Below are 20,233 nucleotides of genomic sequence, written 5' to 3' on the forward strand. Positions count from 1 at the left end.
GTGGCTCTTAGCACACCCAGCAGCTCTCAGAGGAGGACATTCAGACCCAGAGAGGTTACAGGACCTGCCCAAAGCCACTAGTTGGTCAGAGGGAGACTAGCTCCCTCCCCCAACAGCCTCGGAGCCTCCCTCTGCTCCCATAGCTGTTTACCCCTGGTTTTTAACTGATATCCTACAAATGGCATTGTTCAAAGAACCCCAGTGTTTAAAGCAGGCCACACTGGAGGCCACGACTGGGGGCAGTGGGGGAAGTTGGAGTGGTCTGGGTTTGGTTTGGACATTAAGTGGCTGTGTGGTCCTGGGAAAGTCGCTTCCCCGCTCCTCTGGAGTTTAGTTTGCTTATCCATAAAACCAGGGGGTTGAGTGAAGGATCTAATTCATCCAAGCCTCTCCTCTAAGGCTCCTACGAGGCCCAGCCCTTTCTCTCCCCGCCACGGCTCCCCCGGGACTGCTGAAGTGTCTGGTGTGTGCTCACCGTGGTGCCAGGTCATCCCTGCCTGAATCACAGAGAAGGGAAACACTGTTGTTGAGACCTGATTTGACGCCCAACACAAGTTAGCCTCTCTGGTTTACAGATGAGGAGACTGATGCTGGGGAAACTGGGAGGGGGAATGACTTGTTCAGAGCCACCCAGCAAGGATGTGGCAGGGCAAAGGCAGGGCGCTGAACCAAGCTGGACTCCCAACTGCTCTCCTGTTACACCACACAGGGACCGCAGCCAAATTCATTCATTCATTCATTCATTCATTCATTCCTGCATGGCTGCCACAGATTTGAATGACATGATGTGCTGGGCTCGAGCTACCAGGGTGGGGAGTGGTGAGGGAGTCAGGGCACTGTCCCTGCCTTTGAGAAGCTCATGCTCTGGGGCCAAAGCCCAGTAAACCAAGTTAATAAACCAAGCCGGTGTGTGCTGATGCCAGGAAAGCAGGGACTGGCTAGGGGAGCGGTGCTAGTGGGGTCAGGAGGCAGCGACATCTCAGCAGAGACCTAAAAGCTAAGAGAGAGCCGGCGCCAGGGAGCAGAGAAGGGTGTGCAGGTGGAGGACCCAACTGGCTGGGAGGTGGGAGAGCAGAGGACCAAAAGCAGAAGCCCCCTCCATCAGCAACAGGCAGCCGCAAGGACCTGACTCTGACTCCATGTGGGTAAAAAGGAGGATGGAAAAAAAAAAACAACAAAAACCCAAGCGCCAGCTTCCAGCCTGAAGCCTGGGAAAGCTAATAAAACTGCCAGCTCCTCTCAAGCCTGGATGAAGGAGAAGGCCCATTTCCATCTGTAATTACATCTGACTCAAGAAGTCGTCCCAAAAGAGGAGGGGACCCTGAGAGGGACCCTCGGTGGGGAGGGCTGAGCCAGGGTCCAGATGCTGCTCAGAGCCAGCAATTTGCCAGCCCAGTAAGCGATGCCCGCGGAGATGAAAGCTGTAGGCGCTGACACTCCGTGATGACGATCAGCTGGCTCCGGCCGCACGCGCCATGCACGCACTCCCACCAGGGATGCGGGGAGCCACTGCCATCCAAAAGGTCACCCCGCGCCTCCTCCTCCCTCACAACAGATGTTTCTCCATTCAGCGCACCTGTTAATCTTTTTCTAATGGAGCATCCATCACTCCTGAAAGCATTTCTCTGGGACAGAGACACACAGATGAATATAGACACAGCAAGTGGGAGCCCAAGGAGGAGGGGACATGGAGAGGGAGGGGCGGAGACGGACAGAGACAGATAGACAGACAGATAGAGACAAGGGAGTGAGGGGCAAAGGTGGGGCATGGAGAGACGGAGACACAGAGAGAGAGAGAGGAAAGCAGGGACACAGACATGAAGAAAGACCAGGACGACGAAGCAGTGACACCATGGGAATCATAGATACGGCCAGAAAGAGACACAAAAAGAGCAGGCAGACAGACAGCCGGACAGACAGACAGATGGCAGAAAGGTCACTGGAGATGGTGAAGACCACCCAGTGAAGACGGAGGTGCTGAAGGGCTGAAAACAGCAGGTTCAGCTAGAGGGAGGAGGAAGGGGGCAGCAGTGGGAGCCTGCAAGTCCCTGCCTGATGCAGGTTTGGGTGGCACCAGGCTGCCCAGCCTCTGCCATTTCTGTAGGGGTAGATAAGGGTGTGCAGAGGTCAGCTGGCCCCCAGGAAGCCCTCCAGCCCAGCACCATCCCCATCATAATAATGGCAGCTAGCGTTGATTAGGCCCTTCCCTTGGGCTGGGTGTGCTGAGCACGCCCCATGCATTATCTCCTCTCAGTCTCAAGCCCTATATTATCACCATGTTACAGACAGGGAGCCTGAGACTCAAAGAGAACTGACTGCCCAGGGTCATGGCCAGGCTGTGTTGAAGTCAGGTCTCAAACCTAGGTCTTCTCCCTCTGGCCACATCCCCACCTCCACGGCCCAGGTGCCTTCACCTGCCCGGCTTTTCTGATGAGGCCCCAGTTCAGCACAGATGCGTCATTTGCTTGCAAGCTTTTCCGGGCTTCCCATTGCCCTAAGGATAAAACCAGCTCCAAGATCCTCCTGAATAAACAGCCCTCCTGGCCTCCTGCACTCTCTGCGCTGCCCCTTGTACACATCCTTCTCAAGGACTCAGGGTCCTTTTGGGGACCTGTGCTCCTGGTCCCTGTCCCTCTGTCTCACTGATGAACTCCTGGTCATCCTTCAGGATCCGTCCCCAGTGCCATCACCTCCAGGAAGCCTTCCATGACTGCTGTCCATGTTGGTGTCTCTCTCTCTTGGGCCCCTATAGAGCTGGAATGTCAGCCACTAAGCCACCCCATCCTTCACTTCCCAGAGTCACCCCAGACCTGGATTGGCAGTGACTTGACACGTCAGGGGCTGCCAAAGGAAGAATAAAGCCAGCTTTGATCCAGCCACTGATTCAGAGGCCTTGAATGCAGTCCCCTGGGAGCTGGGGCCAGTAATTATGGCCTGGCCTGGGGTCAGCCCTACCCAGGAGGCTCCCCGCACCCTGCCCTGCTGCCCATGCACCCCAACCCTCTGTTTTTTTGTTCTCCAACTTGGTGGCTTGCCTCCAGCTCCACAACATGAGGCTGCAGGGCAGCCCTGCCCAGCCCAGGAGGAGTCAGGGCCTGCACAGGTGTGTGCAGGAGAGAAAGAAGCTGAGACAGACGCTGCTCCTAGGAGCAATGCCTTCCTCCAGTTCAACTGTCCACAGCTGACCTCTATCTCTGGGAGCCCGGCTCTGTCGCTGCTCACCCTGGCACCTTGGGCAAGCCATTTACCTCACTGAGCCTGTTTCCCCATCTGCCTGGTGGTGATTAGATGCTCCCCCAGGCTGCCCCACAAGACTGCCGGAGGATCACACCAGGAAGAGCTGTGATGCAATGACAGCGGTGATGATGAAGGAATCAGGCCTCCCTGGAGAAGCCTGGCCACCCCAGCTGACCTGTCCCACCTGCCCGTCACACAGCCTGGGCTACCCAGGGGGTGGGAATTTCAGCCCCATTTCACCACTTCATGAGTCACACATAGGCCCCTGCCTGGCCTACACCCTACCTCACCCATCACCTCCTTCTAGGCCAGGCCCTGTAAGAAACAGCATCTCTTGCCATGAGGAACCCAGATGAGCAAGCTGTTCTCTGGGTAATGCCCCCAAGATTTCAGCAGCAGTGGTCACCCTAAAGGCTTGAGCACCTGCAATCTAACCTGTCATTCGAGCACCCTGTGACCAGTCCCGGGGTCACTGTGCCCCACTTCACAGATGTCACATCCTCGCCTGCTGCCCCTCAGTGTCACAGTGCTCCCTGCCAGCCAGGATGGGGTATGGGGCAAGGCCCCCCATGCTGCCTGTCCTGCAGGAGAAGGGCTGAGGGAGTTTACCCACCCTCTCCTCCTCTCCTTCTCTCCCTGCACCCACCTTGGAAGCCCTGGGCCACCTCTGTCTGCGAGCGCCACCTCAGACAGGACTGCTCAAAATAAACATGGGGGCGGATGATTTCCCGAAGAGCAGTGTCTGGGAGCTGAGGGAGTGGAGCAAAAATACCAGCGGGCCCATAGTCAGGCCCTGCGCAGAGCCCGGGCAACCATGGCCGCCACTGGAGCTGCTTTATAAAGGACATTTCAGAGACTCATCCTCCCCCTCACTCTTACTTTAATTAATTTTTTGAGGCTCCAGACAGAGGATGGTAAACGCACCCAGGGGTGGTGGAGTGAGGCTCAGACAAGACTCTGAAGCAGTGACTCATCAATGAGCACCTACTAAGCGCCAGGTTCTCAATACAGTCAGCCCTCTTAGCCACCGTGTGGGGGGATCCGTGCACCCACAATGCAGTCAGCCCTCTTAGCCACCGTGTGGGGGGATCCGTGCACCCGCAATGCAGTCAGCCCTCTTAGCCACCGTGTGGGGGGATCCGTGCACCCGCAATGCAGTCAGCCCTCTTAGCCACCGTGTGGGGGGATCCGTGCACCCGCAATGCAGTCAGCCCTCTTAGCCACCGTGTGGGGGGACCCGTGCACCCGCAATGCAGTCAGCCCTCTTAGCCACCGTGTGGGGGGACCCGTGCACCCGCAATGCAGTCAGCCCTCTTAGCCACCGTGTGGGGGGACCCGTGCAACCGCAATGCAGTCAGCCCTCTTAGCCACCGTGTGGGGGGACCCGTGCACCTGCAATGCAGTCAGCCCTCTTAGCCACCGTGTGGGGGGACCCTTGCACCCGCAATGCAGTCAGCCCTCTTAGCCACCGTGTGGGGGGACCCTTGCACCCGCAATGCAGTCAGCCCTCTTAGCCACCGTGTGGGGGGACCCTTGCACCCGCAATGCAGTCAGCCCTCTTAGCCACCGTGTGGGGGGACCCTTGCACCCGCAATGCAGTCAGCCCTCTTAGCCACCGTGTGGGGGGACCCTTGCACCCGCAATGCAGTCAGCCCTCTTAGCCACCGTGTGGGGGGACCCTTGCACCCGCAATGCAGTCAGCCCTCTTAGCCACCGTGTGGGGGGATCCGTGCACCCGCAATGCAGTCAGCCCTCTTAGCCACCGTGTGGGGGGATCCGTGCACCCGCAATGCAGTCAGCCCTCTTAGCCACCGTGTGGGGGGACCCTTGCAGCCGTTTACAGATGGGGGGTGCCAGGTGAGGAAAGCAAGTGACGCACTCCGGGCCACCCCGCCAGTCAATAGCAGAACCAGGATTGGTTTGTTTTGGAATTGGCTGATTTGGAATTTTTTGTTTGTTTTGACACAGGATCTTGCTCTGTTGTCCAGGCTGGAATACAGTGGCACAATCACCAATCACTGCAGCCTCAAATTCCTGGGTTCAAGCAAACCTCCCACCTCAGCCTCCCGAGTAGCTGGGACTACAGACATGCACCACCACACTTGGTTAATTTGTTTATTTTTTGCGGAGACGGGGTCCCACTCTGTTGCCCAGGCTGGTCTTGAACTGCTGGGCTCAAGTGAACCTCTCGCCACAGCCTCCCAAAGTGCTGGGATTAAGGCATGAGCCACCAAGCCCAGCCAGAACCAGGATTGAAACCCAAACGTTGTGTGTTCTATTTGCTCTCTGAGCAGTGGCCTTCCAAGGGTACGAGAGGGGCGAGGTAAGAATACCTGCCTTGAGGGTGGCTGGACTCACTGGCACCATGCCGGCACAGAGCCTGGCCTGCAGTAGGTGCTCAGTAAATTGTGGCCTGTCCCTGTGAGGGAAAGATATCTGCTTAGCAGATGAGGAAATCAGGTGGGCCCTGTGACCAGGCAGGAGACGCACAGTGGGAACAGCCTCTCTCATCTCTCAGCCTGGTCAGGGAGCCACATGAAGCCTGCTGCTCCCAGAAGAGGCTCCACCTGGCTGGGCGCGGTGGCTCATGCCTGTAATCCCAGCATTTTGAGAGGCTGAGGCAGGCAGATCACCTGAGGTCAAGAGTTCAAGACCAGCCTGGCCAACATGGTGAAACCCCGTCTCTACTAAAAATTAGCTGGGAGTGGTGGCACACGCATGGAGAATTGCTTGAACCCAGGAGGCAGAGGTTGCAGTGAGCCCGGATCACACCAATGCACTCCAGCCTGGACGACAGAGTGAGACTCCATCTCAAAAAAAAAAAAGGGGGCTCCACCAGATTCGAGGTTGGAAAGCTTGCTCAGACAGATGTGACAGAAGGAGGGAGAGGCAGATCCTGAGGAGGCTTGGGCAGGGACCGTGGCCTGGCCTGAAGCTGGACCTGCCCTGGCCGTGGTGTTGACGTGGATGGGGTGGGTGAAAAGGCAGGCACCAGCTGCACCCTGGCAAAGAGCCCTCTGCAAACAACCCTGATGTGTAACATCTGCCAATTTCCATGGTGTAAATACTCCCTCCACGGCCAATTTCAAGCTCCCAACTCTTTCATCACTGGCTTGCAAAATTCCTGAGTGTTTGGAAATTGGCCCTCACCAGCTGGCTCCAGCAAGCCCCTGGCAAGGACAGTGCCGGGGCTCGAGTGTAGCAGGGCTGTGCAGGCCGCCTCGATGCTGCCCCACTTGGAGACCGGAGCGAGCCCCACAGCACTCATTCCCTGTGGGGCTTTCTGCAAGAATGCTGCTCCCCTGCAGGCACTGACCAGAGGCTGGACTCTAAGCAAGGGGGTCCTGGGGGCCCTGTCTCACAAGCTTTCCGCCTGCAGAGAGCCCTCCCGCTAGCCCTCCCCAGAGACCTTTTTAATTAAGCTGGAATGGCTGGCAAACCAGCAGCCCTGAACAGAGTGTCACGGCAGCCCCAGGGCCCCATTTAAGTAAATTGAATGGAGCCTGTGCTTGGTGAGCTAACGAAGAGGGAGGTGCGTGTGCGACCCCATGGGGTGCGGCATGCAGGGCCTCCGCAGAAGGAGGGCCGCAGGGAAGCAAAGAGAATGTTGAAATCCCAAGCCCTCCTGGGGCATCAGTCTTGCCGCAGAAAGAAGTGGGTTCAAACCTGGCCCCCAGCTGGCGGCGGGACCTCGGGCCAGTGACTTCCTCCCCGTTGGGCCTCAGGGTCACCGGCTGCTAGCTGGGAACCTTCGCAGAGCTGGGGAGTGGGTTCAGGGAGCCACCCCATCCAGGGGCTGGTGGACGGCAGGAGCCGGAAAATGGTGTTTTTCCAAATGGGGCAGGACCGGGCCTGCCACCCAGGCTGTCACCCCTGGGTGGGGCCTGTGGACTGAGGCATCCTTGCTAACCCCACTGCCCCTGCCTGCCGTGTCCCCACAGAGGCCCTGCTCTCCTCACACACACATCCTCCCCCAGCTCCCACTACCTCCCAGAACCTGTCCCCTCCCCTATGTACTATCCCCCTAGGGCCCGCCAGCCCTGTGATGGCCCAGGGGCCTGGAGCACACTGTGCAGCTCAGCGCCCACTCCTCCTGTCCTCCCTGCTCCCAGGCCACAGGAGGGACATGCAGAGAGGACACACAGGACAACCATGGGGCCACTAGCCCTCAGCGCCAAGGGGCTGTATGGGGTGGAGTCACTGGATGGGACAGGACACCCTGGCCTGGTGAAGGGACGTTGTGGCTGAGACAAGGAGCCTTGAAGGTCGTGGAAAGGTCTGGATTTTGTCCTGAGGGCAATGAGGAGCAACAGAAGTTTTGAGGCAGGGAAGAGCCCAACCAGACTGGCCCTCTGGAAAAATCACCCCAGCTGTTTGGGGGAGAATGGACAGAAGGGCCCAGGTGGCCATGCTTGGTGGCACCTCCCTGTAGTCCCAGCTACTTGGAAGGCTGAAGAGGGCGGATTGCTTGATCGTGCCACTGCACTCCAGCCTGGGCAGCAGAGCAAGACTCTGACTCTCTTTGTGTTTTAAATTTTTTTTTAAAAAAGAAGAACACAGAAGGGCTCAGGTGGAGAGGTGAATAGAAGTCAGATTTGCAGGGACTGGCAGGGGATGCGCTGTGGTTGCCTTGGTGTCCAGGCTGAGCAGCTTAGGAGGAAAAGAGCCCCACAGAGGCCCAGTCCTAGCCAGCTTCACTCGTTCACTTATCATTCATTCAGCAGACACCCGAGCCCTTCCCTCCTCTGAGCTTGGCCCTGGCTGGACAGTAAGGTCGCATGGATGAACTGGACCCAGCTCAGCCCGGCACTTCTAGGGGGACAGACACACAAACCGAGGCAGATGGATGGGGCTGCCCAGGCCTGGGCAGGGTCCTGGGGCCCTCACACCTCCCCCACGGGCCCAGCCCGGCTGCGCTGCACTGGCCTGCTCGTGGTGCTCGATGCCCATGCTGACGGTGTTGACCAGGATGGCCATCATGATGCCCCGGTTGAAGTACTTGCTGTCCACGATGCCGCGCAGCTTGGCTCGCGTCTCCCGCCACACATCCCCGCACAGCCAGACCGTCCCATCTGCCTGCTCCTCCTCCTCCTCCTCCTTCCCCAGTTCCGAGGAGGCTCTGTCCTCGCTGCTCCGGGCCTCGTCCCCGTCCGCCTCGTCCTCGCCACCAGTGGAGCTCCCGGAGCCCGAGCCCTCCTGGCCCGAATCGGTGCTGCCCAGGCCCGAGGGCCGCCGGCCAGCCTCATGCTGGCAGCAAGGGCAGCTGGCGGGATCGGAGGCCAGCATGGCGGGGATGGGCTGCACCAGGGTGTGGGCCGTCACATCCAAGGGGCTATGTTGCGGGCACAGCTCTGAAAAGCAAACGGGAGGGATGTAGAGTCGTTGCCCACACCAGGCCCAATCCACCCTGGGACACATCCCCGAGTGCGCTTGGCTCCCAGGGCCACAGGTCTGCCTGGAACCAGCCGACTCAGCCTGGAAGAGCGGGGCGGGGCGGCGGGGGGTGCCTGGGGAAGCAGCTGCAGCTCTCTGAGCTTTGTCTGCCCCTGTTGTAGATGTTGGGGCAGGAACACCCACCATGCAGGCTGCAGGAGGATTCTCTCCCTTAAGGTACGTGATGGGCCCAGCACGGTGCAGGGCACGCATCCATGCTGGCGGGCCATCCCTTCTGGCCTAGGCCCTGGTTAAGCATGGAACAGACCCAGAGCCCCAGTCATGCAGCTTGGGAACTAGATGTGATTCTGAGTCAGGCCAATGTGGGTGCGCCCCCGTCAGAGGAGGCCATGGTGGCCTTGGTGTTCTCAAGTCTCCTGCCTGTACAGCAGGTGGGGAGCGGGGAAGGGGTGAGGTTTGTTTCCCAGGGAGGGGAGGGGGCATGGAGCCCTGGAGCAGGGACAGACCCTCACTCCAGAAGCCCCTGGGACTTCCCTCCACACCAGGGGTGGAGGTGGGGACAGTGGGCAGGAAGGGCCGCTAGGAAGAGGGAACTTCATCCCTTTGCTGCCCTGGAATCACAGGAGATGCCTGGGCTGGCCCTGGACTGAGTTCTGTGATCTGTGAACCATCTCAAAGAGGTGTCGGAGAGGACTCTCTCTGCCTGTTTTAATGTCTTCTTTGTGTTTTCCTATATATTCCTAGAATAAACACATTTTGCTTGTGTAAGCCAAAAAAGTAACATGAAAGGGAAAGAAAAGCCTGTCACGGCTGCCCTTCTTTTCCACACTTGCCTCCAGATGCCTCCCAAGCCCTGAATAAGCACCCCTGGCTCATTCACACCTCTGGAGCCGGGGCGGGCAGCCAGGAACCCAGGGATCAGTCCCATCTCACCCGGAGGACAGACCCAAAGCCCTTCCCAGTGCCGGCTCACTGCTCCCACCTGGACATGGGGCGGCAGCCAGCTGTTTCCCAGGGCAGAGGGGAGGCCCAGGGGCAAGGGGGCAAGGGTGCCAGGAGAGGGGGCTGGGCGGCCACAGGAAGCCCATTGGAGTGAATACTTCTCCCCCGCGTCCTCCAGCAACACCAGTGCCAGCCTTGCCCGGCCCCAGCTCCTGTGTCCGCGTGCCGGGCCTGCCCACGGGCCACCTGGGGCCTCCTCCAAGCCCACGCCTGGATGGCTGGCACCCGAGGACGGGTGGGCGGCAGCTCTGAGCGCGCATTCTTCTGCTTGCCTCCCAAGAATCGATTCCCAGACTGCGAGAGCTGAAAGGATGGAGCTTTCCAGAGCAGGGCCTGGGGTGGCTGACTCCCGCCGCTGACGGCCACATGCTGGGGTCCCCTGTCCTCACTTTACAGGCAGGAGACAGGCCTGCAGAGGGTCGCGGCTGCTCAAGCGCAGTCCCCATGCCTGCTGACTTCCTTCTTGGCACCAACTGGGAGAAGTGGTACTGGGGCTGGGAGCAGGGCCCGCCTCCTGTGGCCCTGGCGTGCCTCTTCCCGAGAGAGTGATCATTTCCAGGGTAGGCAGGCCCCTGCAAAGTCTGGCAATGCCGGCTTCCGAGGTGTCTCCCTTCAACTCCCTGACCCTTAGTCTTCCCATCTGAAAAGTGGAGATAATATTACTATCTTCTCCCGTCTCAGGACCGTTTCCTGGAAAAGATGAGGCAACCAACAGGGCAGCCCCTTCCAAGCCTAAAAGCATAACCTCGGCCGGGTGCGGTGGCTCACGCCTGTAATCCCAGCACTTTGGGAGGCCAAGGCGGGAGGATCACGTGAGCCCAGGAATTTGAGACCAGCCTGAGCAACACAGGGAGACCCGTCTTTACAAAAATAAAAATTAAAAAATTAGCCAGGCATGGTGGTGCAAGCCTGTAGTCCCAGCTACTCCGAAGGCTGAGGCAGGAGGATGGCTTAAGCCTAGGAGTTCAAGGTTGCAGTAAGCTATGTTTGTGTCACTGTACTCCCTGGGTGACCCTGTCTCAACAACAACAAAAAACAAAAGCGTAACTCTCACAGCCCCACGGCAAGCACAGAGCACAGGGTAGCATGAGTCCCCAACATGCCACAGCTTTGAGGGGCAGGCCCACAGCCCCTTTGTGCCAGGTACCCAGGGTCATTGCTCGGGTGTGCTGGAAAGCAGGGGACAGCAGCAGGAACCCAGAGAAGGGAGTGATGTGGGCTGCAGTGGGGGAAGAATTTTAGCTTTCCAAGACTGAGGAGAGACACTTGTTCATTCCTCTCAAGTGTGGCTCCCAGGGCAGAGCTGCTATCTCCACACACACACACAGGGATCGAATTCCTCCAGGGCAAAGGCTGAGTTCCCCCAGCCCCAGGCCCAGCCCAGCACAGGCTCTGACAGGTGCCAGGAGAGGGCAGGCAGAGGTGGGGACAGAGCTCCCTGGGGGCTGTGAAGGAAACACTTGAGCATGAAGTGAAGACCTGGAATTCGGAGGCTGCTGGGCCTGCTGGATGTGCTGGAAAGGAGCGACACTTGGCATGCAGTGCCTGAGTGCCGCGTCGGACACAGGGCCACTTACTGTAGTGCCGGGGCTCCTTGGCGTGGGGCCCAGGTTTGGCGGGGGCCGGGGCCTCTGGGCCCAGGGCCTGGCGCCGGCTCTGCAGGGCCTGGTAGAGGCCCAGGGCACGGCGCTTGGCCTTGCGCAGGATGTGGCAGACATACTGGAAGATCTCCTCATAGCAGTCGCCAGGCTCGGCGTAGCTGGCCACCGTGCTGGAGGACAGGTAGCGCTGCCGCTGCTCCAGCATCAGCCGGTGCTCCCGTTGCTTGGTCTCCGAGAACTGGGTCGCTATGACAACGAGGCACAGGTTGATCATGAAGAAGGAGCCCACCTGTGACCAACGGGAGGAGAGGACAGGGACAGGGATAGAGGGGACAGAAGGGTGAGAGAAGCAGAGTCATGGGGTGGGGACAGCAGGGAGACACGGGGAGAGGGAGGCAGAGAGAGATGGGGAGATGGAGATGGCGGTACAGAGGCAGAAATGAAGCAAGGAGGAGGGGCAGGGACCAACCGGAGACAGAGGCCAGAGCGAGGGCAGGTAGAAAGAGACAGTGAGGTACAGAGACGTGATGACAAAGAGAGACGGGCTCAGAAAGGACAGATACAAGGAAGGGGAGATGCAGGGGACGAGTGGAGACAGGGAAAGAGAAGGGCAGGGGAGGTGGAGGGGCCCAGAGAGACACAGGCACAGACACAGATGGGGACAGGAAAAGATCGCTGAGGCCTCGCTCCAGGAGAAGGCGACGGCCCAGGCAGCTCCCTGGGCCCGACTGGGATCTGCTTCAAAGCCCAGCTCCCCTCAGACCCCTAGGCCCTGGCCTGGCCCCCGTCCGCCTGGGACATCTGCACTGAGCCCAGAGAGGGAGGCCACAGCCCATCTTGGGCTTCCCAGGCCCTGAGTCCTTGCCCAGCCCTGCCTTCTCTCTGACCAGAATCTGGCCTCAGCTGGGACTCCAGATGAGAAAGGAGAAGCTGCCTCGGGGTTTTCACGTGGCTTTATTTGTGCTTGCATGAAACGAAGGGGGAGAGGCTGCCCCGGTTGGCACTGGGGATCCCATCTCCTTGTGGCCCGATGGCTCCAGGAGTGGGGCTCCTCTCCAGTTTCCAGGCTTTCAGGGCGCAGCCCCCTCCCCAGCATTTGCTGAGCCTGGAAGTGAACTTGGCTGCCAGCCAGCCTGAGCAGATAGCTTTCATCCCCCTCGGAGGTGCCCGCCAGGAGGTTCCCCCCGGCTGCAGCCTCATCAATGATGATTGAGGAGCTAGGGTCTGGGAGGGTTGCTGGCCCAGAGGACTCTGGGAAAATCCCCTGCCTCTCGGGTAAGAAGATGACATCCCATCCTTGTCTCAGTCACCTCGTCCACAAGCACTTCCTGGGGAGCCGCCCTGCACCAGGCCTGTGTGAGAGTCACAGGAAGAGAGGGCTGGGCCCTGCCCTCTGGGACCACACACTTGTCAGGCTCCTACCTGCCCCTGCGTCTGCAGCTGCTGCCCTGGGCGACCCAGGTGGGCCTCCATCCCCTCCTGGCCTCCACTTCCCCATCTGTAAAATAGGAGGCTCAAACCTGATGAGCCAAGAACTTTTTTAGTCAGAAGGAAGCCAGGTGCGGTGGCTCATGCCTGTAATCCCAGCACTTTGGGAGGCCGAAGTGGGTGGATCACTTGAAGTCAGGAGTCCGAGACCAGTCTGGCCAACATCATGAAATCCTATCTCTACTAAAAATACAAAAATTAGCCGGGCATGGTGGTGCATGCCTGTAATCCCAGCTACTCAGGAAGCTGAGATAGGAGAATCACTTGAACCGGGAAGGCAGAGGTTGCAGTGAGCCGAGATTAGGCCATTGCACTCCAGGCTGGGCTACAAGAGCAAGACTCGGTCTTAAAAAAAAAAAAAAAAAAAAAAAAAGCACTGGGGGCCGGGGGCTGTGGCTCACGCCTGTAATCCCAGTGCTTTGGGAAGCCAAGGCAGGAGGATCACTTGAGTCCAGGAGTTTGAGATCAGCCTGGAAAAACACAGCAAGACCCTGTCTCAAAAAAAAAATGTAAACATTAGCCAGGCATGGTGGTGCATGCCTATAGTCCCAGCTACTCAGGAAGCTGAGGGGGATCAATCGCTTGAGCCCAGGAGATCAAGGCTGCAGTGAGGTAGGACTGCACCACAGCACTCCAGCCTGGGCGACAGAGCCAGACCTTGTCTCTAAAATTAAAAAAAAAAAAAAAAAAGAAAGAAAGAAGAAAATTTAAAGAAGGAGCACTAGGGCCTGGGCTTGAAGGCCAAGGACCCCTCACCTTTCTGGGGTTCAGGGTCCTCACAGGAGGTGACCCTGCAGGTGACATAGCAGCACATTTGTCCTGACTTTGTTCTCTTGACCCTTCCCACTGTCTGGAAAAACTCAGCCCTTTCAGCCTCTCGCCAGCACTCATCGTCCTGTGACAGGGCCACCTGAGACCCAACAGTAGCAGCAATAATAGTAGCAGGGCACATGTACTGAGCACTCACTGTGTGCCAAGGACATGCAGGCTTCAGGCTCTGTCTCACCTAACCCTCCTGAGAGCCCAGGGGCAAGAAGCTATCCCTGTCCCCCATTTCACAATGAGCTTGGAGAGCATCGTGCTTTACCCCATCTGCATCCTTAGCCACCCTTAACTCCACAGCAAGAGCAGATGCAGCATCCTCCAGCCCCTCCTAGGAACCGGAGACTCCTCTTGCAACCCCAGTGGCTTGTGGCTCCCACACTGCAGGATCCTGACCAGCTTCAGGGACTCTGTGAGCCACCCCTGCCCGAGGCTGTTTCCCTGCTGACCTCCCTGAGTCTTTAAGGCTCAATTCTGGCATCACCTCCTCCAGGAAGCCTCCCACCTCCCCATCCCTCCTCCAGGCTGGATCGGGAGCCTTCTCTGGGCTCCCTTCTATCATGGCGCCTAAGATGCTGTATGGTCACTGACTGCTGTCAGTCCATCTTCCCCACGAGACCGTGAGCTTCTCGAGGACAGGGGGTGGGCCTTACTCACTGCTCTGTTCCTAGCACTCGGCTCAGGGCCTGGTGCAGTGTGGGTTTCCTGAATGTTCTGGTGAATGAATATGCAAGGCCATGGATGGCAATGCTGAATAAAATCTGACCCCTCTTCTTTTATCTGGGGCATCTCCTATAGGTCCAAGGCCCTGGCCTCTCCAAGAAAGCACTGGAGCTTAGACAATAGCAGGTGTCTCAGGTCACCTGCTGGTCTGTCCTGGGGCCCAAGGTCAAGGTCCTGCCAGCCCAGGATGGGGCACTGCCCTGGACGGCCAAGTGTGCCCTCTCCCACCACCAGGAAGCCAGAGAACCCAGCCTCGCAGCAGCAGGGATTCAGCAGCGACTCCTGGGAGTGAATCACCTTGACATTTTGGGGACTGTGCTGTGCTGAAGCCGCAGTCAGGCATGACGAGGAGGATGAGCTCACTCTGGGGAGACCGTATGGGGGTGCAGGCAAGGGGAGCTGGCCAGGAAGAGGCGGGTGAGCCCACCTCCATCTCCAGGTTACCCCAACAAGGCAGGGCTGCCCAAGAGATGGGAGTCTCTCTGAGAATTCCAGGGAGCTCCACCGGGTCACTATCAGGCGACCTCCCTCCAAACCCTGCTCAGCCTCCGGGCATCTTGTCTTCCCCGTCCAGGAAAACAAGAATAAGCTGGAGCTCTTCTGAAGCTTCCAGTCTGAGGCTGCTCCATGGGCTCAGTTCATGCAAAGAACGTAGCCCAGATATACAAGGCAGAGAAACAGGAGCAGAGCATCGGTGGGGAAGTAAGTGCCCAGACATGAGAAACGACAGCAATTGAAGGTGTTGGATGCTCCCAACAGCCACCCCTGATGAGCCCCTTCAATCAGCTGCTACCTGGCGGTGATGAGAAATAGCCGCCCCCCGCTCCCTCATCCCGGCTCTCCTGGCTCTGAGGGGCTCCCTGGGGACTCCCAAAGACCCTCCCTCCTCGGGTCCCCTGGTCCGTGGGTTCTGAGTGCACCTAGGAGCCCAGGCTCCCTGACACTTACTATGATAAGCAGGATGAAGTAGATGAAGTTGTAGAAGGAGTGAGCATCCATCACGTAGTACATGATCTCCACCCAGCCTTCCAGAGTGATCACCTGCAGCGGGCAGAGGAGAGAGAGCCGAGAGGCCTGGCCCATCAGAAAGCCCGTAGCCCGGGCAGTGCCCCAGACAGAGGCCCCACTGTGTGCCAGAACGCATCACACATGCTGCCTCGAGTCCGTCTCACAGGAGCTGGACAAGGCACATCACATTATACAGGTGAGGAAACCGAGGCTCAGCGAGGGGAAGGCACTTGCCCACTGTCACACAGCCAGGAAGGGGTGGAGCCAGGACTTGAACCTTGGTCCTCCAGTCTACCACAACAGCTGGAGGGATGGAAAAGCAGGGAGCCTGCCCCCGCTCCAGCTTATCAGTTGGGCCACCCACCCTCTTTGAGTCTCAGCTGCTTCTTCTGTATGTGGGGAGCCCACCTGGCAGAGCTGGGGTGCAGCACGGTGGAGCCTGGGAGTGCACACTGCAATGAGGCTGGTGTGACTTTGTCACCCCCAACCCCACCCCGACTCCTTCCCAGACTGGGGGATGGAGCAGCCTTGAGAAAGACAAGGGTCCTGTTGGCTTCTGGCAAATGCACAGAGCGGACCCCCTGAGCAGCCACCCACCCTCCTGGGCAGAGGGTTCCAAAACACAGCTGTTGCCGTCACCTCACACCCTGCAGCTCTGAACAAATGATCCTGATGCTCCCCAGGGTAAAGTGCCCAGGGAAGCAGAGGGCAGCGCAGGGCAGCGGAGGCAGCGGAGTTCAGCCCTCCCGCTGCCCCCTCAGGGACTTCTCAGCTCCCCCTCTGTCTGCTCCTGCCCCTTCTTCTTTCTGAGGACAGCAGAAAGGTAACCTCTACCCAGCACTCTCTGTACACAGGGCTGACTGCCCTGAGTGTGCCATCTGCTTTATTCTTAACAATGGCCCAAGGTGAGGGGGGCTGTTATTACCCCATTTTAAAGATGAGAAAACTGAGGCACAGAGAGGCCAAGCAATACTGGCCAAGGTCCACTGCCCTACTTCTTTCCCTACACATATCCCAGCCCGTCCTCTGCAGAGTATAGGCTGACAGTCAGTGGAGTGGGGCCATGCAACAAGCCCTTTGCACACCATGAGGCTAGCGCTGCTTTGTGAATGTGTGTGCATTATGTGCACTGGGTGACAAGGCGAGACACATTTCTTACTGACTCCAGATGAGCTGCTTGGCACTTCCTGCACCAGAATTTTGCTCAGGCTGTCCCCACCAGGAATGTCCTCCTACCCCATGAGCCTGGCCTTGGTCAGCCAATCCCTCCAACAGAGCTTGAATCCTGCCTCTCCTTTCTGAACAGCCCTCCCTGCTGGGATCCATATGGCCCAAGGCAACCTGGGGCTCTGCAAAGAGCTCAGACTTTGGGGTCACCCAGAGCTGGGTTAAGAGCCTATTTTTGCCATTTAATAGTCACATCATCTGTGGTCAGTTAGCTTGCTTCCTTTCTTTGAACCTCGGGTTCTCTGTCTATAAAATGGGCATGATAATGCCTATTCTGCCAGCAAGCTGGGCAGGTTTCAGTGAGATGGTGGCTGGCAAATGCCTAGCACAGAGCCCTGGCCACCAGGCAGAGCTGCCCACTCTAGGACCAGGCTGGCCCCAGGCCTGAGTGGCCTCACCTGGAAGATGACAATCCAAGCATAACCGATGTTGTCAAAGTTGATGGCACCCTTGTGGGGGTTGGCGCTGCCCGTGCGGCACACATTGTAGTAACGGTTCCAGTTGACACAGAGGCCGCTGGCATTGAGGTCCTGGCGCCCCGCCCCAAAGTCGTAGACGTCGTCCTTGGACAGGCAGCACTCACGGCCCTGCTCCTTGAGCGGGGGGATCTCATGGCAGCCCATTATCCCATTGTCCCCCGACAGGGAGCAGATGAAGGGCATCTCATCGTCCTCCTCCGGCTGGTAGTATGGGGGCAAGGCCACATCCCCTTGTCTGTCCACAGGCGAGGGTGGGTAAAAGAGGGAAAGGGGAGGGGTCACTGTCAGGAGGCTCAGGAAGGGAGAGGCCATGCAGCATAGCAGGATGGCCCAAAAAGCCTTGTCACTGCCTCCAGGCCTTGGCACATGCTGTTCCCCTGCCTTGGTCACCCTTCCCCACCTCTGTTACGGCCATGAAAACCCCCACTGGCCCACTGTGGTCTCCTTCTCTGGGGAGCCTCATTGTGCCTTGCACACATCTGCATTATGGCTCTTGGGGGAGATGCCCCCAACTCCCCTGGGAGGCTGGACATCTCAGCATCCCCAGGCCATACACACTGTTGGGCTCGCACAGACAGAGCAGGTGCTCGATAAACAAGCACTGGCTTTTATCGATCCAGCAGATGAGGGGTAGATCCTCCATCTGCTCCACCCACTTCCATCTAAGTGATCCTGGGCTGATCACTTCCTCTCTCTAGACTTTGTTTCTTTTTTTTCTTTTTTAGACCGAGTCTCACTCTGTCACCCAGGCTGGAGTGCAGTGGCGAGATCTTGGCTCACTGCAACCTCCACCTCCCGGGTTCAAGCAATTCTCCTGTCTCAGCCTCCTGAGTAGATGGGACTATAGGTGCACACCACCATACCTGGCTAATTTTTGTATTTTTAGTAGAGATGGGATTTCAGCATATTGGTCAGCCTGTTCTCAAACTCCTGACCTCAGGTGATCCACCCACCTCAGCCTCCCAAAGTGCTGGGATTACAGGTGTGAGCCACTGAGCCAGGCTGCCTCTCTCTGGACTTTGATTTCCTCATCTATAAAACAGACAACAATCCCTACTCTGACCACCCAGAAGGGTTAATCTATGCTTCACTGCAATCCCAATCAAAAATCCCAACATTTTGACCTGTGGAGCCTGCCCAGATGGTTCTAGGATTTATTTGGATGGGAAAATAGTCAAGACAAGTTTTAAAAAGGAGAGAGATAAACGGAAACCAGATCTATAAAAGAGCAAAATACTCTACAACTATGATTGTTAATACAGTTTAGCACTGTGACAGGAACAGAAAGGTTAATGGAATGACATAGAGCACAAAGACAAACCCATGTACAAAGGAGAACTTAGTATATCACAGAGATGGCTTTTCAGACCTGCAGAGAAAGGAGGGGCCCATCAGTAAGTGGTGTTAGGATAGTTGCTATCTATTTGGGAAATAATAGTTAGATCCCAACCTCACACCATACACAAAAATAAACTTTTTGAAAGACCTGGTATCCAAAAATAGACATATAAATTATCTCATTTTTAATTGTTATACTGATTGCACATTAAAAATAATATTTGGATATATTAGATTAAGTAAGATATATTATAAAACTAAAAATAGTAAACTTCCAGTGGATTAAAAAGCATAAATGCAGTGAACATCACCACAAAAACATTATAAGAAAATATGGAATATTTTTTGTTAACTCAGCATAGGTATAACCTTCCTGGGTAAGACACAAAATCCAAGTTTTGTAAAGGAGAAGTTCGACCAGATTGACTACATACTAATGTAAAATTTCACTGAGACAAAATATACAAAGTAAAAAGACAAGCAACAAATTGGGATAAAGCAGAGGTAGGCAAACTTTTTGTGTAATGGCCTGTATTAGCAGATATTTTTCTGCAGAGCACATGGCCTCTGTCCCAATGACTCAACTTTGCCATTGTAATCTGCAAACAGTTATAGGAAATAGATAAACAAGTGGGGATAGCTGTTTCAATAAAACTTTATTTACCAAAACAGGCCATAGTTTGCTGTTGCATGGGATGAAGTATTCGCAACATACAAAGGAGATAAAAGGTAACTATCTAAAGCAGGGGTCCCCAACCCTCGGGGCCACACAGCAGGAGGTAAGGCCACACAGCAGGAGGTGAGTGTCCAGCGAGGGAGCATTACTGCCTGAGCTCCACCTTCTGTCAGATCAGTGGTAGCATTAGATTCTCACAGGAGCACAAACCCTATTGTGAACTTCACACTCAAAGGATCTAGGTTGTGCACTCCTTATGAGAATCTATTGCCTGATGATCTGAGGTGGAACAGTTTCATCCCAAAATCATCCCCCCGCTCTGGTCCATGGAAAAATTACCTTCCACGAAACTGGTCCCTGGTGCCAAAAAGGTTGGGACCACTGATCTAAAGCATATGAAAATCTCCCGTAACTCAATAAGGAAAAGGAAAAATTACCCACTAGGGGGAGAAAAAAGGACAAAAGATAAGAACAGAAAAATTCACAGAAGAAACAAAAAATGGCCAATATGTAGGAAGAAACACTCACCAATGGAACAAAATAACTAAATGCAAACAAAAAATAATGAGATCATTTTACACCTACCCAAATGGCAAACATTTCAGGGTTGGTAATATTCAGCATGGGAAAGAATGAGTATAAACAGACACTCACATACACTGTTGTGGGAGTATACATTGGTACAACCTTCTTAGAGGGCAATTTGGAACATCCATCAATAATCAAAATGTACACATCCAACCCAAATACATATGGTCACCTGAGTCTCATACAGGCACCCCTGCAATCCAGTGGAGAAAGGATAGACTTTTCCACCACTGGTCCTGGGACAACTGACTATCCACTAAAAATAAATCAATAAATCTTGACCCCAACTGAGGCCAGGCGCAGTGGTTCACACCTGTAATCCCAGCATTTTGGGAGGCCGAGGTGGGTGGATCACTTGAGGTCAGGAGTTCGAGACCAGCTTGGCCAACATGGCAAAACCCCATCTCTACTAACAATACAAAAATTAGCCATTTAATAGCATGGTGGCATGCGTCTGTAATCCCAACTACTCAGGAGGCCGAGGCAGGAGAATCACTTGAACCGGGTCGGCAGAGGTGGCAGTGAGCTGAGATCATGCCACTGCACTCCAGCCTAGGCGATAGAGTGAGATTTCATCTAAAAAAAAAAAAAAAAATCTTGACTCCAACTACAAACCATACACAAAACTAGAGATGGACCCCAGACGTACA

The 20,233-nt window shown here is 56.3% G+C and overlaps 1 protein-coding gene across 3 annotated transcripts in view; it reads right to left on the reverse strand.

The window, feature by feature from the left end:
* Positions 1-20,233, reverse strand: part of CACNA1I (calcium voltage-gated channel subunit alpha1 I) — a 134,083-nt gene that overhangs the window by 32,648 nt on the left and 81,202 nt on the right. For 2 of the 3 annotated variants that reach the window (XM_063622881.1, XM_063622882.1), the window contains exons 7-11: positions 16,901-17,216; positions 15,216-15,308; positions 11,211-11,523; positions 9,614-10,273; positions 8,164-8,588 (exon numbers count right to left, since the gene is read on the reverse strand). In XM_063622881.1, the coding sequence (XP_063478951.1) occupies positions 8,164-8,588; positions 9,614-10,273; positions 11,211-11,523; positions 15,216-15,308; positions 16,901-17,216 (1,807 nt within the window). The remainder of the gene's footprint in view (positions 1-8,163; positions 8,589-9,613; positions 10,274-11,210; positions 11,524-15,215; positions 15,309-16,900; positions 17,217-20,233) is intronic. The other variant, XM_055251946.2, reaches the window with a different exon arrangement.

Source organism: Symphalangus syndactylus, chromosome 18 (assembly GCF_028878055.3).
Source record: "Symphalangus syndactylus isolate Jambi chromosome 18, NHGRI_mSymSyn1-v2.1_pri, whole genome shotgun sequence".
Classification (NCBI taxonomy): domain Eukaryota; kingdom Metazoa; phylum Chordata; class Mammalia; order Primates; family Hylobatidae; genus Symphalangus; species Symphalangus syndactylus.